At 43.9% G+C, this 25,212-nt stretch overlaps 4 protein-coding genes and 1 long non-coding RNA gene across 9 annotated transcripts in view; 2 read left to right on the top strand and 3 right to left on the bottom strand.

Moving 5' to 3' along the window:
- The window catches only part of shroom3 (shroom family member 3), a 27,329-nt gene extending 26,558 nt beyond the window's left edge, over positions 1 to 771 (bottom strand). The window contains exon 1 of one of the 2 annotated variants that reach the window (XM_029170043.3): positions 239 to 767. In XM_029170043.3, coding sequence (XP_029025876.1) covers positions 239 to 373 — 135 coding nt within the window. In that variant the 5' untranslated portion in view covers positions 374 to 767. Of the gene's footprint in view, positions 1 to 238 lie in introns of both variants that reach the window. The other variant, XM_055513605.1, reaches the window with a different exon arrangement.
- Positions 309 to 2,436, top strand: LOC129604953 (uncharacterized). Of its 2 annotated transcripts, none has more exons than XR_008696348.1 (3): positions 309 to 445; positions 1,185 to 1,288; positions 1,906 to 2,436. It is a non-coding gene; the product is annotated as an uncharacterized LOC129604953 (long non-coding RNA). The 2 variants fall into 2 exon arrangements; XR_008696349.1 differs by lacking the exon at positions 309 to 445 and adding an exon at positions 787 to 920.
- A 141-nt stretch (positions 2,437 to 2,577) lies between these two features.
- Positions 2,578 to 6,452, bottom strand: LOC114867296 (uncharacterized). Its single transcript, XM_029169875.2, has 7 exons — positions 6,328 to 6,452; positions 5,669 to 5,788; positions 5,245 to 5,589; positions 4,997 to 5,110; positions 3,894 to 4,409; positions 3,685 to 3,801; positions 2,578 to 3,527 (listed from the first exon to the last, which is right to left on the bottom strand). The coding sequence occupies exons 1-7, from the start codon at positions 6,389 to 6,391 to the stop codon at positions 2,935 to 2,937; spliced, it is 1,869 nt and encodes a 622-aa protein (XP_029025708.1). The 5' UTR covers positions 6,392 to 6,452; the 3' UTR covers positions 2,578 to 2,934.
- Positions 6,453 to 6,654: 202 nt separating this feature from the next.
- mfsd14ba (major facilitator superfamily domain containing 14Ba) lies at positions 6,655 to 16,942 on the bottom strand. 2 transcript variants are annotated; one of them, XM_029169898.3, is made up of 13 exons: positions 16,634 to 16,941; positions 14,377 to 14,521; positions 13,874 to 13,972; positions 13,722 to 13,784; positions 13,516 to 13,643; positions 13,287 to 13,401; positions 11,619 to 11,837; positions 11,383 to 11,496; positions 11,013 to 11,084; positions 10,714 to 10,826; positions 10,252 to 10,349; positions 9,628 to 9,791; positions 6,655 to 9,385 (listed from the first exon to the last, which is right to left on the bottom strand). In XM_029169898.3, the coding sequence occupies exons 3-13, from the start codon at positions 13,880 to 13,882 to the stop codon at positions 9,113 to 9,115; spliced, it is 1,368 nt and encodes a 455-aa protein (XP_029025731.1). In that variant the 5' UTR covers positions 13,883 to 13,972; positions 14,377 to 14,521; positions 16,634 to 16,941; the 3' UTR covers positions 6,655 to 9,112. The 2 variants fall into 2 exon arrangements, with proteins under 2 accessions (XP_029025731.1, XP_029025729.1); XM_029169896.3 differs by lacking the exon at positions 14,377 to 14,521 and having other exon boundaries at positions 16,634 to 16,942.
- A 1,307-nt stretch (positions 16,943 to 18,249) lies between these two features.
- Positions 18,250 to 24,999, top strand: zmp:0000001301 (rab9 effector protein with kelch motifs). Of its 2 annotated transcripts, XM_029169899.3 has the most exons (19): positions 18,250 to 19,770; positions 19,984 to 20,056; positions 20,210 to 20,282; positions 20,423 to 20,465; positions 21,039 to 21,117; positions 21,265 to 21,353; positions 21,440 to 21,586; positions 21,688 to 21,739; positions 21,831 to 21,931; positions 22,053 to 22,138; positions 22,245 to 22,326; positions 22,392 to 22,477; positions 22,573 to 22,660; positions 22,731 to 22,779; positions 22,898 to 22,988; positions 23,106 to 23,206; positions 23,356 to 23,440; positions 23,523 to 23,627; positions 23,858 to 24,999. In XM_029169899.3, exons 2-19 carry the CDS (start codon positions 19,995 to 19,997, stop codon positions 23,960 to 23,962), a joined length of 1,524 nt encoding a protein of 507 aa, XP_029025732.1. In that variant the 5' UTR covers positions 18,250 to 19,770; positions 19,984 to 19,994; the 3' UTR covers positions 23,963 to 24,999. The 2 variants fall into 2 exon arrangements, with proteins under 2 accessions (XP_029025732.1, XP_029025733.1); XM_029169900.3 differs by lacking the exons at positions 18,250 to 19,770; positions 19,984 to 20,056 and having other exon boundaries at positions 20,364 to 20,465.
- Positions 25,000 to 25,212: the final 213 nt, after the last annotated feature.

Below are 25,212 nucleotides of genomic sequence, written 5' to 3' on the forward strand. Positions count from 1 at the left end.
AATCATTAAACCTGATCAGGATTTAAGAGTTTTCCAAACCTGTCACTCAAACACATCTCATGAAAACTTCCGGTACTTTGTTAAGTAATATCCATACTCTATACAACCACTATTCTCAATAAATGGCCACGCGTGACATACAATGGGTACAGTACGTGTCCGTGTTCCTGTGGCTGTCATGTGCGTGCTGGGGAACGCGGTCCAACCCGTTGACACGGCGCAGCTTTCTGTTTCATACCTTGGAGATGATGAGCGGCTCCCCGTGCTCCAGGCCCCCTTGCAGCGTGAAGCCCCACGGCGCTCCACCCCGCAGCCGGGCCTCCACCAGCACCCAGCCGCCTCCATTACTCTGTGCGCCGGCGCCGCTCTCCATGGCCGGCCAGGACGCGCTCGCCCCGGGCTCCTGCGGCCTCAGCCCGGCTGCGACGCGGCGGACGCGCGGGGGGTGAGCGCACCGAAGAGACCGCTTTCCTTCACGAGCTCATGTCCTCCGGTCATTTAGGAACTCCGCGTTAGGGAAAGGGACGGAGGGGGGGGGGCGTCCGAACAACGAGCCGCGTCCGCCGCTGAGTGCATTCCTGAAGCGCAGAGAGCGGCCGATCCTCCCGCGGAGACGCGCCCGCGCCGGCCGCCGCGGCGCAGAGGAGCTCCGCGAAGTTTAGTGAGAGGGGAAAGTGATAAAAGTCCAAGATGAGCGAAGGTCAGGTCTGCTCCGGCACGAACCCGCACTCCTCTCTCCCTCTCTGCCTTCCCAAAATCAGTTTAGCATCACAATAGGATTTACTGCGACTCACTGACCGAGGAGAATAGAGACAGACAGACAGAGGGAGAGGTGGAGTGAGGGAGAGTGAGACAGAGAGAGGGGGTGACGGGGTGAGAGAGGACTGGACAAGGAAAGGACAAAGGGGCAGGAAGGAAAGGTAGGAACAAAGGAAACAAATAAGGAAGAAGAGCTTCCTTGTAAAACATCGGTTAATTAAATACAAATTAAACTAAAAGGTTTGTGGTGCTCTGTAATGAGTTCATTTAAAGCTCATTTGTAATACACTTTTAATAATGTGCCGTGAATCCTTGATCAACATGCAAGAAAAAAAATATATATACTGAATAGTCATATCAGATATTGAATAGTCTATTAGAGATTTACCAACATTTCCACTATCACCTTACCTCATCCACTGTAGGTGGTCTGTCTGAATGTGATCAGGTCTGACGGTGTCTGTGGAGCCATCGGGGAGAGCTGACATGCTAGCATTTATGTGGATCTGTGGCTCCCAGATGTGACCAGGTAACCTCGTGTGACCAGCTTGGAACAGATTGTGTTATTTAGGTCAAAACCAGCTTGCTGCCAATTTCCAGATGTTACGTTTGATAATGATCGCACACGTCGGCGTCAGACAGTCTAAAAGTGAGTGCTGGAGCCAGGGAGGCTGTGAGTGGGTGAAGCATAGATGCTGTGGATGATGAAAGCAGGGCAGTCATATGGTATGATCATACATGGCAGCGTTTATTAATGATCAGACTCAAACTGAACCTCAGCTGTAATATGAGGCAGTGTGGGCTCAGACACTACAGCATCCACGCTACATGCTCACCTCATGACGCAGATGTGCCGTCCCTTCAACTCTGCTTCAAGTAAAATTCCCATGAAGACGCTGTTGTTCATCCGGCACTGGGCCTGTTGATCCTGAGGAATGTGGTTAAGGGAAGGTCTGTCAGGTGTATCAGCTAACAGGGGTCATGTTTTTTTAAACAGAGGTTTCTGTATGAAAGGAGTTCAGGTGACACAGGCATTTCCTCAAACACAAGGCCAATGCACCGTGGTGTTTTTTTTAATGTAAAACTCTGTGGATCACACTCAAATAGTCCTTATACAGACCACACATGATGTATTTCACATTTCAGATTATGGTCTTACACTATGAAAAGGTCCAGGACGAGCAGGTGACTGGAGCTGAGCCGAGCCTGTGACCAGAGATCGCCACCTAGAGGAGGGAGCAGGAATCACAAGGAGCAGGAAACTTACCCAGACGATAATATTTTAGTTTCAACAAGTGGAAACACCTGACCCATTCAGCCGCAGCTTGATGACAGTTAAGACCCAAACTCAAGTTCAACAAACGTGCACACATGATTATGAATGAATGTTTTTTTTATAAATATTCCACCTCAAAAACACTTAAAAAAACTCATTCAGATTAAACCTAAACATGTAAGCTTGAATGTAACTATTAATTAATATATATAAACTCTGTGTGCATAGATTTATTCTTATGGTGGATACTGACCTTAAAAACTGGTAAAAATACCATTAACGGGTCAGACTAATAATACAACATTTAGAAGCACTTATGTTTTGTTAACACAAGCATAAATAGCTCAATAATATAACAATAATCACGCTGATCCATGATCATGTACTTATGCTGCACCATTTGCACTCTTCTAAATTCTTCTCTCAGAAGTGCAGAAATTTAAATTAATAGAAAGGTGCATTATTTGACAAACACGTTTTTTTTTCATGGCTCCTCTGGATTAATGAAGATCTTGTTTTTGTGACAAAAATGTTTTGACAACAATGATTTACAAATTTAATGAGCCCACCACTTCCAATTCATTTCCATTTAACCCATGACGCAGACATGGAAGGATGACAGTCTCTCTATCATCATCCACACCAGTGGCTTTGGTTTTTCTCTGACCTGAAGGTTAATCAAACATAATGTCCCTGTGCCCTAGCTTTAATGAGCCCAATGAGCTAATAAAGACTGAAGCTCTTCCACCTAAAACCAAAGTCAGGACCCACAGCATTTAGTTATTTGTGTAATGTGTTAAATGTCTTCTACACACATATCTTGGCTTCATGTATAGCGCATACACGTTGATAAATGTACTTTTTGTTGACAGTGACAAATATGTGACTCTTCCACTTCCTCAGGAAGCGTCCTCTGACACGCTGTGAATCGTCTCGATGATCATCTTCTTCAGCTTCTTCACTTTGTCAGGCGGCGTCTCGTTCAGACACTCCTCCACATACTTCAGGAACCCAGCATGTGGTGACGCCGTTTGGCTTTGGCAGAATGTCCTCATAAAATCCAGCATGTCGCTGTTGGTGTGCGGCGCTTGATGGCTGGACCGCTTGCGTGTGGAGATCCTGCTGTCGGTACGAGAGGAGGACGTGGAGGGAGACGGGGAGGAACAGGGAGACGAGTGCTGGGAGTCTGGGGGAGTAGGCGAGGGTGGGGCTTTGAGTGTGGCTGCAGACTGAGTGGTGGTGAAGCGTTGTAGCGGCTCAGGAGGCGCCTGGCTGCGCAGGAGGAGGCCCGGCTTTTGCGGTTCCTGGAAGCGGTCGCCTTCGGGTTGCTTGTCCTCGTCGCAGGACTCGCAGAGGAACATCAGCTGACCGTAGTGCTTCCACTTGGGGAGGTAAAAGTCCTCCGAGCCGCAGGTTCTGTTTGAGCTGATGGCTTTGTGCTCACGTTGAAATGTGGTTCGCAAATTCCTGAACTTTGTCTTTATGTCTTCCACTAAGATGACCAAAGGGAGACAAACAGACAAATGAGGACATGTATTATTTTGTTTAGACCACTGATTAAACCAGTGATTGGGACATTGGCTAGCTTTTATTATTTGCCTGTGTAATGGTGTCCTCATAAAACACAATAACATTAACACCATTGTTACCTGTAAACGGGACTGGCTCACAGTCAGACAGGAGGCTGCTCAGTGTCTCTAAAAGGCTCTGTCTCAGCAGGCGGTTCCTGTAGCTCTCGGACTTATGGCTCCACAGACAACTGTGATCTGGAAAAGATCCAAAAACAAAAGATTGACGCATACTCACATATACAGTTCTACAAAAACGATCAGTTGGACCTGGACAATCAGATACCTACTGGAGTAAAACAATATGAGCTGTTGAACTTTGGCGTCGCTCCAGCGGCAGCGAGAGTCCGCACTCAGTCCGACGTCTGCCTGAACTGCGTCTGCGCAGCCGTCTGGCGATTTAGTAGATGAAGGTGAGGATGCAGAAGGAGCTGGCTGGTCGTGTGCTTTGACATTTGGAGACACAGCGGAGCAGATCTGGGATGCAGGGCCTCCGCTGGGCGGGTCATCACTCTGTGCAGAGCTGTGGCGAGCAGGCCTTCGACTGGTCCTCATGCTTTCGGCTTGGGTGGAGCTGCAGGCGGTGCTGCTCAGATCCTCTAGATCCCCGTCTTCCTGTGGCGTTAGTGCCTGAAGCTCCTCTGCGCTGCCGCCTTCTTCGCAGGAGTCTAAGAGGAAGAGCAGCTGCTGGTAGTGCTTCCATTTGGACACGTAGGGTTTATCAGAGGCCCTGCTGGTCTGGACCGCCTTGTATTCGCGATTAAAAACTGTCCGCAGGTTCTTGAACTTGCATTTTATGTCTTCAACTACAAACCAGAAAACAAAACTGTGAGTATTTTACAAATAAAGAATGATGTAAAACTGTACCACCAACACCAAAAATAAATGGATTTCTCTTTCTAACTGAACCTATATTGTTATTGTGTAACATGCAAATAATAGCTTACAGTCTACCCTACAATTTATTTAATTTTATTTTATTTCTATAGTGGGATTAATAAAGTCCTATCCTATCCAATTTACAACAAGGTTACAAGCACTTTACAAGGTAAGGTCTTAACCTCACCCAGCAGGTACACAACCAACCTTCAATGTTAAAATATGGTTGAAATAATGTGAGTTATTGTTGATTCACCTTTCAAAATCAACACATAATCCAATGGTCATTCAACCATAATTATGACATTCATCCAACTATTATTCAACGTTTAAATTCCTGCTGGGTACACCACTAAACCCAACAGCTCCCACATCGAGTAAGCCTTTATAATTGCAGTAACCTTTAAATCTATAGTACACCTCAGTGCCATAAAAAAGTCAAAAATATATAAACTAGGGGTCAGGTCTGCATTTAAGAAGACTCCATTCAATGAAGCATGGCCAGGACATTTACCTGAGAAGGACACGGCGTGATCGGACAGCTGGTTCCTCAGAGCCTCCAGCAGCCTCAGTCTGAGCTGACGGTTGTTGTGGTTTTCAGATTTCTTGTTCCACAGACAGCTGTGCTCTGTTGCCCACAAAACACACACAACTCTCACACACTATGAAACACTGTCACAATACGAATCCAATGGATCTCTGGCTTTTTCCTCACGCCAGTCCCTCTGCAAGGACCAGTTGAGTATTTAGTGAAGTGTTTACCGGAGAAGAAAGCGATGACCACTCGCTCCCTTTCTTCGGTCCAGACACATTTAATCATCATGCCGGACAGGACACAACTGGGTGCAGCGGAGGCGGACACGCTGGGAGGAAAGCAGGAGGAAACGGGCTGCGGCGCTGCCTCTGGGACGTCAGGTGGTGACGGCGGTAGGTCATCGACCCAGACGCCTTGGTCCGAGCTGCCCTGCAGAAACATCATCTGCTGATAGTACTTCCACTGTGGCACGAAGGCGTCTTCTGACCCGAGCCCCTTGCTCGCCTTCACCATTTTGTACTGGCGGTGGAACGTGGTACGAAGGTTCTTGAACTTGTTCTTAATGTCTTCCACTGGAAAAAAAAACATAACAGAGCTGACTGTTTGCCTTCCATAGTAAATGCACCCTTGGATTCCTGCCTGTATTCTTACCGCTGAACGGAACCGGTGGGGGGTGAGCTGACAGCAGGATCCTCAGGTGGTCCAGGGTTCTCCATCGCAGCTGTCGGTTCTTGTAACTCTCTGACTTGTGGTTCCACAGACAGCTGTGCTCTGCGGAAATTATAAACCAGACTGTATTAAGAAACTCGACCAATATTTTCTTTCACTCGTGTACTGGAATCCTCGACACATGTGTGAATCCGAACCCCTCAGAGTCCGGCCGATGTCAGAGTGAGTCGATGTGAGGACTCAGTCAAACCTGATAACTTGTATCGAGTAGCTTTTGACTGACATGAGCTAAATTAATTAACAGTCATCGTTAGTTATTGCTTCCGTAAAATAACAATAATCCCAAGTGAAACACAAGTTAAGAAACTATAAATACATTTAGCTCAATTCCAACTTACACGAAATAAAAGCCTATAAATGTGGTTGGTGAATGAAACAGAAGCAAAGTACAGTAGTTGGCGCTTTTGTAGCAGAACAGCAGCTAACCAGCTCTGGTTGCTAGTCGCCATTGCTGCCTGTGTCGCAATCAGCGAGCAACGATTGCCGGCAAATGTTGCACCTTTCAACAGCGTATGTATGAAACCACCTTTTAAATCACCCGGATGTTGGAGTGACGGTTGCTTTTGTCTGTTCCGACTTACTGGAGAAAAACGCTATGAGCACCCTCTCTTTCTCCTCCGTCCAGTATCTCTCTAGTGTGAACATGACGCCTCCATATCAGTTGTTGCAATCCAGTCCTTCGTTGCGCAGCTGTCGTGTCACGTGACCCCCGTTTACTGGCCGTGATTGGACGACGTGTGGCTGTTCCCGAGCAGTAGCCCACGTTGCCCAGTAGAGGTCACTCTCTATTGCTGTTGCCTGCGTTTGGAATGTACCGGTAAATATTCTTACATTGTAAGTGTAATGCGATATCAAGAGGTGATATCAAGATGTTGGAAAAGGGTAAAGAAATGTGAAAACAAACAATCTTGTTTTAAATAAGTTTCAAAGTGTTGTTCTGGTTTATTTCCTAATGCTCAACAACCGGCTGGTACAAGTCCAGACAAGACAATAGACAAAGTGTATTTACAGTGAATCTCCATGTACATTTCATTTCTTCACATGTACAGACATCCAGTCTATGAACAGTATATACATTACTTAGTCAGTTTAACAACTTCTGAACTGAGTGGGTTCAGTTGAGTTTTCACATACACACTAATATCCTACCTATTAGCTGGGTTTGGTGTATTTGCTCAAATAAACATCAAATACTTGCTACATGAACCTGAATTTCTACTAATCTGAGGCTGGAGATCTAGATTTTTAGTGTAGGTTTAGTGGATAACGTTCAAAAAAGACCAACAACTCATCATGATAATGGGATGAAACTTCACCTGATGACAGAAATATAGATCTGTGTTATACATGACTGGATCTGATCCAACTAACTTGTTTAAGTTGATGAGCTGCAGGAATGTAAATAAGCAGGCTGTTGTGTTTGGGCCCAACATCACACCCCAGACATGATCATACACAGAGTAAGATATTAGTGTGCATGTAAGTATACTCAGACACAAAAACCTAAGAACTGTTAAGTAGATTAGACTTAAATCGTTGTCTAATCTAAACATGAAAAAGTGATGTTTGTATGAAATAGCTGCACAGAGGGACTGCTCCTCTACTCAGGCTTGTTTGTCCCGTTGAGCTACACAGAAGTAAAAACTGAAGCAATATCACAATCAACCACAATAATTATACCATTCTTACACTTCACTTACATTTTATACAAAAACCATTATATCAGTCCTATGTAAATGTACATATTAATGTATTATATACACTCTATATCAGTTATATACTTTAAACTTCTTAGCATTTTTTCTACAGCTCTCATTAAATTTCTGTTGGATATTTCAAGTACAAATTAATTCACTGCTGTTAGGGAACAACCTCAGATCTGCAACATTTTAGAGAAGAATAACTGTCCAGTAATAAAGTAAATTATCCAGTGAGTGATTTTAGGTAATGAGATGAGTTAAGCAAACGCATTAAAAATGAAAAGCTAAACTGCAGGAAAGCATGGAAGGCTCCAGTCTGGAAAGGTGAAATGAAGGCACGCGGACCCTGAGCAAACAGAGCCTGGAGCGTTGTTGTTCATGTAAAGCTCGAGTGTCATGGTGCCAGCTAGTGGTGTTTCATTGTGAAGGTGCACTACAACCCAGCACAACACAACAGAAACACAACTAATTTCATAAATGAAACAGCTTTGGTATAATAGAGGGAATCAGAGAAACTCTGGTGTGTATTATAAAAATTGATGTACTTTGAATATCCATTGGTGCAGAGGTGACTACAAAGGGGGCAGGAAATATCACAAGATAATATTTAAACAGGAGTGTGTGTAGCACCACAAAAAACAAATGGATGTGAACACTGTGAAAATGAATGAACAGGAAATAGTGGACAATACTCAGACTGGAGAGGTGCTGTTTAACCTGGAAAGCTCAAGTCTGTAAAGTTGCAGGTTTGAGGTTTTTTTTCACTGCCAGCAAGCAGCAGCACTTTATAAAGTGACTCTGGTATAAAAAAGAAAGGTGACAGACGTGGAGCGTAATTAAAAACACACATATCTGAGGTAGTGACAAACAGATATCAACAGGTGGAAAAACAACCCAGTGAGATGTTGCAATACTCTCCTATGGTTTTCTTGAGTTCAAGCTTAAGAATTTCGATTAAAGTGAAAACTTGGCTAAAGTGATATTTCAACACATTTTGAGTGACTCCTCTCTCAGCTCGTCACATTCATACTGTTAGCATCAATAGCTCATAGCATGTAAGATACTGTACACTAACAGAAGGGTTCCTCTTTCTAGAGCAACTGAAAAGAAAACTGAAAAGTAAGTAAATATGTTTTGGACATATTTTCTCTGTACAATAACCGATAAGAAATAAAATACAACATTGAAATACAGCTTTGAATGATACAGCTGGAAGTTACACACCTTGTGTTCTTAACCACAAAAACAATCAACTTCAATCCTAATAAAGAATTCCTCCTCTGTCTTAATTCTCTTTGTGGGCTTTGCCTCAATTCCTTCATTAAACTGTGGATTCCCTGCTGGCACAGACGTCTCTGTGCCAATCAAACAACCTCTGCCTGGACGGACCAATGAAACAATGACATCTTATTTGGCAACGCTTTCTTCCCAGGCGCCCTCGTTTAACAAACACGGCCCCTGACAAGATGTGAGCGTCTCTGCTCCTGGTCGGTCGGTGAAGCACAATGGAGGCCCTGCCTTCAGGCAAGGTAACCATGCTTCGTCTGACAAAGAAAGTACACTTAGTCCCGCTCTGTGGCAAAGAAAATGCATTACTGCTTATTAGTCTTTGTTGTAAAATAGCAATCACTCAAAGCACAATGTAAGTCCCGCCCCATGTGGTCCATCAAACTATACTGTCATGGAGCAGAGGCTCAAAATCCTCATCGCTGGTGGCGGGAGGACTCTCCTCGTCACTGCCGGGGAGGGGTGTGTTGATGTGGACGCCAGCCAGCGAGGACATGGAGTCTTTACTGTCTGGGGGGGGCTTGTCACTGAGGGACAGCTGAGAGGAAGAGGAGGAGCAGGACGGTTTCTCTGGGATGAAGAGTGCAACAAGAAAGGCCACGACCACAGTGCAGGCGCCCAACAGGAAGGGTGGCCCAGGGATGAGCGCTCGCTAAGAACACAAAAGGAGGAAAGACTTTAATCACCATCACATGATTGTGTTAGTATTTAGTTATGGCATGAGCCAAATATTAAGGCTACCAACTGGAAATCTAGTTATTTCAAGTGTTTTTCAAATGTTACAACTAGAAGCTAGAAACACATCATAAAACATGAACAATGTGCATTCATCAGATCCCATGTTACGACCATTCACACAGCTCTCCTCTAAAAGCACTGAATAGATTAAATTACCTCAGTGGGGCTGTGCAAAGGCAGAGGGTCGATGTTGTAATCACTCTGGATGGGGTCCATGGTGTTGAGCTCCACATTAAAGAGGAAGAAGATGAATCCATACAGAGCTGGGCCCAGACCGTTACACAGACCTCTGATTCCTGTAATCATCCCCTGAACCACACCTGCAGGTGGAGGAGACAGGTCGTGTTATTCCTGATGTAGAAACCTTTAACCAGTCCCTTACTGATGAAATACTGGTGTCTTGTGTTATGTTCTACCAGTGAGCTGAGTCTCATTTTTATGACAATATTGTATGATACTAAAATGGTACTAGTATGTTACACAACTGTACATGGAACATAATGGGGACACAAGGTAAGAACCAAGGCTTACATGTTAGAGACTGAGAGGGTGAGGTTAAAAAACAAATGCAAATTTTACAAAATAAAAAAAATGCATAAATTATCAACATCATAATATATTCGTAAATGCGGTAGGCCAGAGGTTCGATGACACTGCTGACATTTATTACAAAAACAGTAAACAAGAAAACTCAATAAAATTCAATATAACATAAAAGAATTAGAAACTAAATCAGAAACTGAGGAAAAGTGGTCACAGCCTGAGACCAGGCTTCATCACCTTGTTTATCAGCATCCGCAGACTGTGACACCAGCGCCGACACAGCTGGGAACGTGATGGAGGACATTGCAGCTACAGCACCGGCTGCCCACATCATCCTGGTAAAACACACGCAAAGGTACAGTAAGCCTTCGCAATGTTGAATGTATATTTTTTCTGAAGCATAACTAAAATATATTTAAAAATTAACTAATTACTATGCAGCCATTACCATCTGTTTGAGACCCTTAAACTTATTCTGCTTGTTAATACTTGTCATGACAGCGACTCATTCAAGTAGCTCAGTCACTTGAATCTAATTTATTCTGTGGTGTGGTTTCATTTCTCACCATATTCTCATTAAGTCCAGTATATCAGGATAATACAACACAATAAAAATTCTTTCCCATCTGTTCTAAGCCGGGACACACAGTTGGCGCTTTAGTGTTAACATTATAGAGGCCTTGCACACACAGATCTCACCATGGCTCTGATCCAAGGCCATACCAAGCCAGCTGAAGAATCTGGAAGCCCAAACCCAACAGAACAGTGTTTTTAGTTCCCAAAGTTCTCATTAGAAGAGTGAGGAAGAGAGTCTGAAGGAAAAGAAAGGAAAGATTTGTTTTATTTACGGTAACATTTGTTATTTTAACAAGTAATGGTACTATTACTATGGTATATTTCTACAGTACATGCATCTGTTAGTGATACCACTCAGTTTGCATTATAACTACTTATATAGCAAACGTGTTTAGACTCATGAGTGTTTGTGCATGTGTTACCTGCGCTACAATAGACAGAATGCCCACTGCTCCAATAAAAACAGCGATGGTTGTGGACGAGAAGTGTATGATCTGCAGACACAAACAAAAGGTAACATTAGGGTTCCATGTTTTGATCACAAGGCTTTCAGACAGAGACATCAGCATACAGGACAGTCATCAGCATATACTATAATACACAAGTATAAACGCTCTTCAGACTATGCACATTGACACTAACCCAGAACAAATACAGTTTTATCATTTACCAGATTACAATTACAACACATTTGCTGTGTGATGATCACACACTGCACACCTGCCACATTCTAAACATTTGTATGTAACTTTAGCCAGAGCAGTAATAACATCAGGTAAAGGTGTATCTCACCTGTCTCAGGTAGAGGAAGAAGCTGGAGTACTGTCCGGCTTCCGGCAAGTAAGACAGGAACACGGTGATACAGATCAGTAATACCGCCGAGTCCTGACCCACCTTCCTCAGAGACTGAAGGAGAGCGAGACAGAGAAAGAGACAGGAAAGACGTTAAACGATCCACGTCTCCACTTATAAACATACTATCCAAAAACTAGATAAGCTACATAACATGCTGTATGCTGGGTACTGACAGCGAAGGGGTCGGCCTGCTCCCAGGATATGGGCGCTCCCCAGGTGTTGAGACGCATCTTTTCCGGCAGAGACTCGGGCACCGCCAGCAGGATGAAGCAGATGTCAGCCAGAGCGATGAGCGTGGCCACCAGGACCACCAGGTTGTCCCCGTACCAGGCTGAGAGGTACGCGCCGATGGCCGGACTGGTCACCAGGCTGGCTGCAAAGGTCGCCGACACCTGGAGGGGTTCAGATGAGGGAAAGGCTGCATCTTAGATCCATCTGAAGCTGGGTTGAGGGCAGGAAGAGCGGAGAAAGAAACCCCACTCCTTCTGTTCTGTCTCATCACAACAAATAATAGTAGCTTTTCTTCAATTAGACGTATATGATCACACACATTCATACATTTTTATTCTTATTATTCGCCCGGTGTTTCTGTATGGATTCTGCTTGTTCCTCCTGTGTCCGTGTAGGTTTTCTCCCCCAGTCCAAACACATGTAGTCAGATTGGCTGGACATTCTAAACCGCACCTATTCACCATCCAACTTTGATGTGACCTGTCCAGGATGAACCTCTCACACGGTTTGTCGGCTGGGATGTGCTCCAATCAGGTTTGATAATTAAACGACCAAAGGCCTAATAGAAGCGCTTTTTGATCAGAAATATAGGAATAATAGGATCATTTATGAAGCTGGATATCAATTATTGTTCCTTCTTTCACTAGGTAATAATTAAACCTAGGTTAGATGCAGTGCCTTGTAAATAATGAAGCAACATTTGCTCAGTAGCAGGTTTGGTGTAGCTGTGTTTGCTCCTCCTGGCTTCTTACTCTATACCATGACTCATTCATGGGTTTGCTCCAGACTCAGACTCTCAATCGAACTCAGACTGAGCTAGCGAGGTGGAAAAAGGTGGGCAAATAAGAAGCCTGGAAAAGGAAAATGAGTCAACCATAAGCAATACGTCAAACTGTGTCATGTATAAAGGCTGAAGGTGTTTCTGTAATGACTCAAACACACAGAGAAGAGAAAGCGGGGAGTTTTCTTCACATCCTAAAAGAAATTACCAGTGATAAGATGTAACAAACTACATTAAGTTGATCTCCAACGTAAATGCAACGGAACAGCAAAGAAGTGTCAATGCTATCACCCACTCATCATTTTAGCCCCAAGGATAGCGATCATGACCGTCATTGGGGAAGAGGCTGAGTCTCATTTCCAACAAACAAATTCCACACAGGATGGCACGCGGGCGACCCTGGAATCAAACCCAGGACCTCCTAACAAACCATGCAGCAGCTCCTGGTCTACAGACGCAGACTGACCCTCCACACGATCCACCGGTGCTCAACAATGAGCTGCATGAATTGCTGCAATCTCGATTTTTCATATTTGGAACCAAATCTAACACAACGTTACTTGTCTTGCTAATATTTTCGGGTTTTGAGCTGACATCTGTTTTCTCATCAAGCTGACGCGCCGGATTGTGCTCTGAGGCTACAGATCCAGTGTCACTCACTGACATTAGTTTGACTCATGTCACTGCCTGTGAGTCCTTGTGATACTTTACAGACGGCCCCTAAAGAGGACACTCATCCCTCCGGTTCTTCTCATATAACTGAGCACAGTGCATTTGGGCTGAATCATTGACTTAAAAATCAGGGCCGACATCAAAGTCGCGTCCTTACCAGACCGTAGGCCGTACTCCTCTCCCTTTCATCTGTCACATCAGCAACATAGGCAAAGATGACTGAGAAGGTGACAGAGAAGGCTCCAGACATGGAGATCATGGCGAAGTACCACCTGGAGGATGAGCACATGAGCATAAGACACAAAATCAAACATCAACTTGTTCCTCAATCACTTTAAGTAAACAATGCAGTAGAAGAGTTCAGTGCTTTCTGTTGCCGGTCGTACCAGGGGCTGAGTCTCATCAGAGGGATTGGAGCGCAGGTGAAGAAGACGGTGACCAGCAGGAAGGAGCGCCTGCCCCACACGTCTGACAACGCCCCGATCAGTGGAGCGGACATGAAGGAGAGCAGACCCTGGAGGAGAGGACGCACAGGGGTGGTGTCACCGCTGTCACCGAGTCTACGGAGCTTCGACGGCTGTGTCTCTCTTACCTTAACGCCCTGAATGAGCCCATTCATCAGGAAGGTGTGCTGGGGAAATGTTTCGTGTAAAACCTGACGAAAAGAGCAGCGGCGTTAATAACGGCGCGAACGACCCGATACGATCGGATCCGAGGTTAAAGCGGAGCCCCCGCGTTACTCACAGTGAGCATCGGCGTGGTGAGCAGACCCCAGGCGAAGAACTCCAGGAAGATCACCACCACGGCATGGTACACGCTGGGCCTGCCGATGCCCTGCTGGGGCTGGAACACACGCACGCGTGCTAATTATTATTAGCTCATCAGGACCCAACGCGGGAAACTCAGCCTATTATCATAGTCCGAGTTCTGCACAATCACCCATGAGGACTCATGTTGATTATTTACAGGCAGCCGTAGATTCAGTTCATTAGAAATCAACTAACAAACAAGCATTTTACCTTTTAGAGCAATTGACTCTTACCTACTGTAAACTGGACCTGTATGAAGTATTTCCACACCAACTTACTTAGACTAAAGCATAAAATTTCTTGTTTTCCTGTTGTTTCTTGCACATCAGTAATGTAAATTCATGTAGAAAATACATTAGTTGTGCTGTCTCTTCCAAAGATTAGCTTTTACAGACAGGAGAGACAACAACATGCGACTGTGGGTTCTGGTCGACCTACCTGTTACACACTGTATTTACTGAATTATTTGAGCCATCACCACAGGTTGAGGCCACAGTTACAACAAATGCTGCCAGAAAAAGGCCAATGACCGGAACAGTAACGAGTCTTCTTTGCACTCTTATACACCACAGATTTTGATTCCCTGCAAACAAATAGAAATATTGTGATGCTTGCTGAAACACACTGACAGTCTCTGCAAGTCACTCACTGTTCTTGGTTGCCAGGAACAAAGTTGATGTTGGTGCAGAAGCATGAACTGCCAGAGCTTCAAAAACACAGACCACCTAAAATCTGTAGATCGGAATTTGTCTTCAATTATTCTCCTTGTTATGGTTCTGTCTTCCAGAAGAGTGTAAATGATGATGGATGCATGAATGATATCAATCTTCCCCACAGGATTTGGCTTCCTGCAAAAGGCTTCTAGTTCTGAAACATTACTTCCACATCAACAAATGTTTTCAGCGTCCTCCTGAGACCGTCTTTAGTACATAAGAATAAAGATGAGATGTGAGTAAAAGCCTCCTGTATGTAGGATTTGTTTTTGTTGTTGTTGTGTAAGCTCTATTGATGTGAACTCACGCTATATGAATAAAAGCAAATTGAAAATTGAATTGAATTGGGGGCATTATTTTCCTAAAAGCCGTCCTTTTGTTACAGAAACTGCGATGTTTACTTGCAGAAATTGCTCATATTTACGTTTCTTCCTCCCATTATTCCAGAGTTTCATCTACCATTGGCTGCCGTGAATCTAAACCACAACAGACTTCAGGTATCTTAACAGACAAAATGATGTTCAGTATTAGACTCATCTACCAGAGAGGGTGATGTTAAGTACTGAATATGCAGGATGGCTGAACCATTACTTAGTCAATACTTAGTCCATATTCTAAATATTAGATCAAAAAATCTTTGGGAAATGTTCTTACAGTAAGTGACTGTGATAAGCTGGATTTTATGGAGAGTTGAGGTTATTATTTATTATTTTTGTTATTAAAACACACAGGGTTTGTTGTGAAAATAATGTGAATGATAGACTGAAACACTGTCCACGTTTACCGCCATAAACCCAGGTCATAGAACAACAAATTAGCTTTAATTATAAAAAAACAGGAAATGCTGTTTAATGCAGAAATCAGTGCATGAATGAAATCAACTCTAAAGAGTACTTAGCTGATTTGAGGGGCTTTAAAACCTTAATTAATTAATTTGAAACCTTGGTATTAGCCACTGTTTTTTTGGAGTTTGTGGAAATTTGTATAATATTTTCTCAGAAAAACTGTTTAACATCACACTTCAGCACTAAACCATTTGTTTATATAAAATAACTAAATTTGTGATTTTTTGTCTTTCTACATCTTTGTGATGTTCCATCTCATCCCATCCATGCTCTGTGCTGGACTGTATTATTACCATTTAACTAATAACAAGTAATTGTTTGTCAATGAACGGACTTATCGTTCTGCCTGTGGATGATCAGAAAATGTAAAAATCGATGTGATTTTGCTCAGATGTCTGAGTCCAACACGCACAGACGGAGAAAGCAGCACATCCTTCAGGTGGAGGCGCTGAGAACAAACCACATCTGTACAGTTTATTGCCGATTGCTGATAAACTACACTAAATACCCGCCAACACTTGTGCTGAGGAGCGAAGGACAAAGTGCTGCGGTTCTTGGTGCGTTTAAAATGGTGCATATGTGTGAAAAGGGTCTGATGACGAGCGTTAAAATGGACGCTGACAGAGCCGGAGCTGCAGTCTCCTCCTGCCCTCCGCGTGTTATGTAACAGATAACGCATCCTCATCCCAGTGAGCCGAGCGGCGTGAGCCGCACAAAGCTGCTCTGACGCCTCTATTACAACACGGAACGAACCATTTTGGACCCGATCCGCTCGTGTTCGCCTCGTTTCGTGCGTTTAGCGTTTTGCCCATCGGTTCTATTTTAAAACAGAGATGTTCATAAATCTTCGGAATTTGCTCTGAATCATAATAAAGGATTTTAAATCGCTCCTTTGAGCAGTGTTACCTCTGTTGTCTGTCTATAATTTAATATTTTACTAAAATGATTATAAATGGCAGTTGTTAACGGCATTGTACGTCGTGTACTTAATGTTATGTCATAAGCTTCACGCAGCAGTTACTGACAGAGCTAAACATGATATGAAGTAAACATCCTACATTTACGTGTGGATTATTCTGCGTAAACAATCGTACAGGTTGGCCATAATAAGAGTAAAATGGCCGGACGTCCACCCACCGCGGCTCCGTCCTTCATGATGATCTTCTTCACCAGAACCACCCGGCCGGTCGTCGCCGGGGGCTCCGCCGACATCTCTTCACACCTGCCGCGTGTCACGAAGCATCCATGGTGCGTGGATATCCGCGGTTCTCCGGGTGCTTCCAGGATGTCTCCTTATTTTGCCCCGAAGAGGCTCAACCTTAGCACAGGATAATAACAAAATGTACCGAAATGTACCCGGTGACGGATAAGGTCCACTACGTCCCGGCGGGTCGTCAGCTCCGAGGTTCGCAGCTCGCCTGGGAAGCTTACAGCGTCAAGTCAGTCGCTCAGGACTTAACTTCCGCTTTGGCACCTTTTCACAACAAAGGCTCAATTTGTACAAATGAGTAACCGCGATTAGAAAGTAATGTCCATCCATCCATCCATCCATTTTCCACCGCTTGTTCGCATTCGGGGTCGCGGGGGAGAAAAATAATGTAATGTATAATATAACATACAATAATATATGACATTTATAAAAATAAGTAGAATAAATAATCCCTACTACATTTTCTTTTAGACTGAAGCTGATTAAATAGACTTTCTCTTACTTTAATGGTAACGCAGATGCTGGTTCTACAAGTAGTAATTTATGCTGTGGAAAAATAGTTACCTAAAATATTTATATTTATATAAAATATTTATTGATCTAATAAATTAATGATTCAATTAGCTTGAATTTCAACTGAAAAGCGAATGATATCTATCAATTTTACCAGATAGAAATGTATCTCTTTCAAAATATGTTAACTTAGGTTTTGTTAGATTCTAAATGTAGATATCGGCAAACATATAAAAAACTAATGAAATATAAAGTAATAAATATAATAAAATAGTCAGCATATACTTTTATTAGTAATTGTCCTTTGAACAATGTCTCAATAATGTAGGAGATTAGGGAGAAATTTCGACCAAATATTTTAACCTCTGATTCTGGATTATTACATTAGCTATTGTCTAAGATTTAAACTTGAATTGTTAGCAGATTACCTGAAATAACCTCGACATATAATTATGCCGTGATTGTGACATTTATTGTGAAAGGCATTTTGATTTATTTCCTTTTTAACTGACACAACTTGACATTGTCAATGCGCTCCGATACATTACTGCTGTTAAAGGTCTGTGAACTTTGCGTGAATAACCTCTGTCAGATCAGTTTGCATAAGACTACATAAAATATCTCAGAACGACTACATTAAAAACCTGATCTTAAGGAGTCAAGGCTAGCATCTCTTTCCAGAAGCCAAACTAAAAACATATTGGCAATCAGGCCGGAAAATGTCACTTCAAATTAAATCTCCGTAAAGATTAGTGAACAGGAGGATTGCAGTAATTTGTGAATAAAAATAATTAACTCTTTCTTTTGAAATTATGACTCCTTCATTATTCCTTCATTATTATCACTTCAACTCCGCCGTGGACGACTCTAAAAGCTGTGTATACAAATTCATCTTTTTTATCTTGAAAATCAAGCCATGTTCCGGTTAGTTCGACGGTGAAAAGCGTGAGCGAACAGTAGTAGACATCACGTGTCGGTGGCTGTGGTCTCGTGTTCGTCTGTGTGTGTGTGTGTGTGTGTGTGTGTGTGTGTGTGTGTGTGTGTGTGTGTGTGTGTGTGTGTGTGTGTGTGTGTGTGTGAATAAAACATGATAGGAGACGGAGCTGTGATGACAGTGGGAAACGTGACCGGCTGCCTTCTTATATCATCAATCAGAAGAGGCCCACGGGAACAATCAGTTCAGTCCTGGAAGATTTCAGATTGGCATTTCATATTCTAGTAGTAATAATTATGAAGATGAATATTATTTAGAATTTTGTCTTCCTGATGCTAATACAGCAGCAGTCACATTGCCAGACTTTGAGACAGTGAGGAGCAAAGCTGTCTCTGGTGATGTCACTTGTTCTTACTTCATAAATCTTATTTTTAGACATGATGTTGCTCTTTGCGTCTGTAACACAAATGTTTAAAAAACACCAAATATAGGTCTCTGAAATGCAAAAGATGCCGGATTTGGAAAATAAGAGGAGGACATGTAGGTCTGAGCTCCTGGTGTGAGGCTGTGGTGCCTGTAGTGTCGTGTGCTGGGAGAAGGTGGCAGAATGGGCAAACTGGTCATGAGTGATGGTTGGAGCTGATACACAGTCTATCGTGTAATGCACCTTTAATGTGAAACCCTCAGTATGACCTTGAATTGTTTGACCAGTTTAATCAGATTCCCTTCTGAGTTAGCTATATTTGCATAATTGTTAGTCCTCATGTCACTGTAGAAATACTTACCTTAAAAATGCTGAATGGCTCATTTATTGCCTTTTGACATTGTGTGACCTTAAGTGTTCATCATATTTATCCTGTAGAGACAGTTCTGACAACTCGTCACATTCAGGGTTTGTACATCAGTAGTAATTCAGTTATTTAAATGACAAAACATCAGAGGATATATTGAACACAAAATCTCAATGAAATATTAAGATAATAAATAAACAAAAGTCCACAGTATAATAATCAGGACTCTTCCTGTGCGTAGCTTGCATGTTCTCCTCCTGTCTGTGGCCGTGTTTTGGGTTCCTCCCACAGTCCAGTGCAGTCAGGCTGGTTGGGACTCTGAAATGCCTGTTGGTGTGAGTTGGTTCTGTCTTTTTATGTGGCTCTGTGATGGACAGACGACCTGTCCAATGTGTTCCCGCCTCTCGTCTGATTGACAGCTGGGATAGGTTCCACATCCTAATGAGTACCATGCAGTACGAAGGGTAAAGAGTTGTAATATATAATGTAATGTATAGAAAAATGATAATTATTCTGATTAAACAACAACTATGAACCAACATGTGTTATGAAACATATAATATTATGTTATAAACATTTTGTTCAAACCCATATTTCATCAACGCCCATCTTGTCCTCGGATGATTTGCCTTGGTCAGCAGCGTGTTTGGAGGTGTTGCTAGGCAACCAGCAGAGAAAAGTGTAGCTTACCTGTAAGCTGAGATGCAGAGCACAGCTGTTAAACCGCGAACTGGAGATGAGTCATCGGTGGCTTAGTGCCACTTAGACCAAGCACAGAGGACGAAAACCAGGGACTCAACATCCAGACAGACACAAAACGCCAAAGGTGAGTTTCACCACACACACACATTCACCCAGGACACAACATGTATAATTTATCTAACACAATGGTAAATAATATCAAATGTATTGTTTAGGTTTGTCACATTTTAATGTCACTCACTGTATAATTATACAGTGATATATATGTGTGTGTGTGTGTGTGTGTGTGTGTGTGTGTGTGTGTGTGTGTGTGTGTGTGTGTGTGTGTGTGTGACAGCGGACGTGAACATGGCCTTAGCCAGTGGTCAGTGGCTGGAGAAGGGGATCAAGGGAGAAGCTCCAAGCGCCCGGTGGGTCACAAAGCAAATCCACCAGAACGAACCGACACCAGGCGCGAGCAGCTGAGTGGAACACAGCCACCAGCTTCCTTTGCTACACTAGAAACACGATAACGTCGGGCGTGAGTGATCGTCCCTGTCCACCTGTGTTTGTGTGTTTCACAGGTACGGTCACGCTTTAGCTGTGGCAGGAAATGTTGCCTTTGTGTTCGGAGGAGCCTCCAGCATCAACCAGCAGGTGAACCAACGCAAACTCCCGTCGCAGTTACATCACTTTGAGTTGTTAAATGTAAATTTGGAGAAGAAACTCTTCTTTTAGGAGCTTCCACATTTGACTGAATAGGATCTTTGTTGCGAACCTGCTTCTCATTTATTTAGGAAGACGACCCTGTTTACTTCAATGACTTCTACATGTTAACAGGTACAAATGAATCAGCTTCTGTTCTACTATGAAGTCCTGAAAGTGATGAACAATGATGATCTAATCTGACGTCAAAGTATGTGCACAGATCCTGAAAAAAGTCGGTGTGTTCACTTTTGGGTCCTTGACTTCATATTTCTCAAAGATACACAGAAATGATACACAAAATGCAGCACTGCTGTTGTTATTGGGGCCGATTCCACAAATCACCACAGTAGTTGACAGTTTGGTTTCAGCCGAGTGCAGGGAGGACAGTAGGTTTAAAGGAGGAGTCACTCAGTCAGAACCGAAGAAGCGCTCTGGATTGAAGGATGAATGGAAGCAAGTTGCCCCTGAACACAATGCGGGTCACTGACTCTCAGCCATTGGTCAGAGGTGATGACGCCCCAGTCCGTCGTCCAGTGAACCGTTCAAGGAATAAGTGCACGTTCTTACCCTCAGTTTAGCTCCACATCAACGTCTCATCATTTTCTTCTTCTATTGCTCTAATTGTCACCATTGACTTGTCTTCCACTGCACGTCGTGTGTTTGGGAGCAACAACCACTGACCGAAGGTGCTGCTGTTGTTCCTAGTTTCCACTGATGATGTGATGTGGGAGGAGATTCCTCAGGGTGGAGACGTTCCCTCGGCCAGAGAAGGTCACACGCTGTGGTAAAACCTGCTGGTTATGGATTAGTTGTTATTAATCTCCTACTCTTTGCAGAGTCGTATGAACATTAATAGACAGCAGTCTGTAACTGACACGCATTAATCAGCTGAAAGCACACGTGACACTAGTCTCCTTTGTTTTTTTCTTAGTGTTGTGAAAGGCAAGTTGTACCTGTTTGGGGGCGTGTCCGGCTCTGACGCCACAGAGTGTCTCCCAGGAGTCTATAGCTTTGATATCGGTGAGGATGTGACGCCGCAGGAGGAGGAGGATGAGAACGTCTCCAGTCTAGTGTGGCTTCCAGCTGCTGTTTTCCTTTTGAACCAGTGTCTCTGAGCTGGGACTGCTTGCCAGTGGGGGGTGTGGTCCTTCGAGCCATCAGATACAGCTCCGTTGCCGTGGGAGACAACATTTACGTGTATGGAGGCCTTGTAGGAGGAAGTCCAACGGACGACCTGATGGTCTTCAACACAGGTCCAACGAAGGGAAACCAACTAAATCATACTTTATCGTCTTCTTGATTGCAGGTTTTGTTTGTGTTTTGCTCTGGTTCTGAATTCTTTTTTGTTTTACAGTTTCTTTAACTTGGACTCCGGTTAAAAGCAGCGGATCGTCGCCCCCCGCCCTGTAAGAACTCCACAAAGCTGTTAGAGGATTATTCTGCATTCACTTCCTGTGGTCAAACTGCATGTGTGTGTGTGTGTGTGTGTGTGTGTAGATGTGATCAGACCTCAGCTCTCGTTGGTGACAAGGTGTTCATGTGTGGAGGATATGGAGAAGCTGGGGACTTCTGTAAAGACCTCTACGTGCTCAGCACAGGTCAGCTCTGATGAGAAGCCTAACGTATGAATCCTCTCCACATTATTTACATTTGTGTTCATTACCGTCTTCTCGTCCTCTTTCATGCTTCTGTTGGTGCCTTGTCCTCTGATCCCTGCAGAAAACCTGGTGTGGCACAAATGGGAGGTGAAGGGAGAATCACCAGCAGCCTGCAGCCGACACTCACTGACTGCTCACCATGATAAAGTATGGACACACATGTGCAAGTTGTAGTTGGAAGCACAAAAACTAAATTGTATTATATTGCATTTATTGCTGGTGATGACACTGAATGTCTTTAAACATTCTTGAGGATATCTACCTGTTTGGTGGACAAAGCAGCAATGAGGACGGAACAGTGACATCATCACATGAAATCCACAAACTCAGCATTGGTGAGTAGAACAATGCCGACCAACTAACAAGGCTCTGGTCACAGTGTAAGACGTCATTTCTCCAGCTAAGATGAAGTGGAAGGTTCCGCTGTACGTTGGGATTCCTCCAGCTCGTCGTCATGGACACACAGCCTTCATCCTCCACAGTCACGTCAGTGTGCTGCTCAGGTGTTCTCACATCATAATAATATGTCTATTATTGTCGCTTCTTATAGAACACGTTCTTTGTGCGCGTTGGTTTAACAGCTGTACGTGTTTGGGGGGAGGAATGAGGAGCAGGAGTTTAATGACCTGAAGGTGATGAAGCTGATTAACCCTTCAGAGAGACAACCAGGTACTGCGGTAACATAAGAATCAACGGCCACAGAAGTCGGTATGTGAAACGTCGCTGCCTTTCTCTCCAGTGATGAAGGAGATACTGTCGGAGTTTGGTCTCCAGGGAATCGGCCACAGGTCGTCAGCTGCTGTTGTGTGTGTGTGTGTGCGTTTGTGCAGCCTTGTCGTGCTCTGTTTGGCTCTCATCTCTCAGGCGTAACCCACCGGTTTCATCCTGCTTCTGACCTTTTAACAGCTTCACCCCCACCAAGGTTCCCAACGTCCGCTACGAGCTGAGCGACTGTGCTCCGCCCTGCTGGTCCAAGAGCCCCACAGCGAGCGCAAAGGTGACCACGGCAACTAATTGGCCGTCTCTGATTGGTCAAAACCTTGAGCTGGACTTTCTACTGCAGCAGTTAGCTACTGCCTCTATTAGAGGAACATGTTTCACTCATCTCCTGCAGGCTTTTGTCCACCGAGACTTCAGTGCAGTTCGAGATCAGGCCATGAAAATGATCCAGACAGCCTTCACTCTGCTTGATCAGGAGTTCCACAAACTCGATGGGTACCTGTGTTGGTTTTCTTTTATTTGATCAGTGAGCGAGAACATGAAAACTGGGACATTATGTCATAGGAAATATTAGCTAATTTGAATTTAACAGTTTGGCATAAACCTAATGAACGTTGTATTGCTTCTACACTGGCGTTTTCCAGAGAGAAGTCTGAGTTGTCTAAGGCTACTGCTGCTCTGCAGAAAGAAAAAGAAGCTCATGAGCTGCACAGACAACAGCAACAACAGGTTCCATTCAGTCCAATAATATGAATGTAATATAAGATATAATAAAATAATATTTGGGATATGAATTGTTGGTTTGTGTTAGGAGCTGCAGGAGCTGCTGGACCGACACCGCTCCCAGAATGAGGCCTGGCTCCGAGCCAGAGCTGAGGAGAACGACCGAGAGAGACGGGATCTCTGCAGACTGAGAGTCAGAAAACACACTAGCACATACACTGAGCTTTGGATGGAGCACAAGCACGTTACTTAACTTACACTGATCCTCAGACAGCTGCTTTACTGCATATGTTTGATTCATGAGACCGTAAAGAAAGGAATATCTGGTTTGTCTAAATAAACTGCACAGTGAGTCTCAGCACAGGGCTGAGTCATCAGCGACAGCACTCATGATATGACTCCTCCATGTTTGTGTGTCCTTAGGACGAGGTGCTGCAGGAGCAGGAGAGACTGAAAGAGGAGCAGAGCAACATCCAGAAACGCAGCGAACATCTGCTCTCCATCATGCAGCAGTTTAAAGGAATGTGAGACGGACAGACAGACAGACAGACAAGCAGACAGACAGACAGACAGACAGGCAAGCAGACAGACGGATGGATGGATGGATGGATGGATGGATGGATGGATGGATGGATGGATGGATGGAATGGACAGACGGACAGACAGACGGACAGACAAGCAGACGGACGGACAGACAGACAGATGGACGGACAGACAGACAGACAGACAGACGGACTGACAGACAGGCAGGCAGGCAGGCAGACAGACAGACAGACAGACACACAGACAGATGAACGAATGAACAGGAAGGCAGGCAGGCAGGTAAACAGATGGACGGACAGACAGACAGACAGATGGACGGACAGACAGACAGACGGACTGACAGACAGGCAGGCAGGCAGACAGACAGACAGACAGACACACAGACAGATGAACGAATGAACAGGAAGGCAGGCAGGCAGGTAAACAGATGGACGGACGGACGGACGGACGGACAGACAGACACACAGACAGATGAACGAATGAACAGGAAGGCAGGCAGGCAGGCAGGTAAACAGACGGACGGACAGACAGACAGACAAGCAGGCAAGCAGACAGACAGACGGACTGACGGACGGACAGACAGACAGGCAAGCAGACAGACAGATGGATGGATGGACGGATGGAATGGACAGACGGACAGACAGGCAGGCAGACAGACAGACAGACAGATGGACGGACAGACAGACAGACGGACTGACAGACAGGCAGGCAGGCAGGCAGGCAGGCAGACAGACAGACAGACAGACAGACAGACAGACAGACAAATAGGCATTTCTTTAGAATTTAATTTATCGATTTCAATTTATCAATTTATTGATTGAAGAATTTCATAGTAAAGCTGAAGCTTAAGGCATCTTAAGTACTTTAAAATAACTTAGTTAATAAAATTGCAAATACGTAAATAATTATGTCATTTGAATCAGATGTATCAAAGCCAAATGACAAATTACAGACAAAACACAAACACTGAAGAATGAATGTTTTATCAAAATTTGTAACTTAATAAATACATGAGAAAAATAGTTTTACTCTATGTAATTTTTGTTTTGATCTTCCATTTTTATTTTTGTCATGTTTTGCTTGTAAAAGCAGATCCAAGCTGAGGATCGACAACAAACCTTGTCTGTTTATCAGTCTGATGTGTTTTATCCATGCAAACCACCATGTGAACCATGAAATCCTGCACAGCTGCATTTGGCACATTGCAGTGTTTGACCGAAACAACTTAGACTCTC

The sequence above is a fragment of the Betta splendens genome, chromosome 12 (assembly GCF_900634795.4).
Source record: "Betta splendens chromosome 12, fBetSpl5.4, whole genome shotgun sequence".
NCBI lineage: Eukaryota > Metazoa > Chordata > Actinopteri > Anabantiformes > Osphronemidae > Betta > Betta splendens.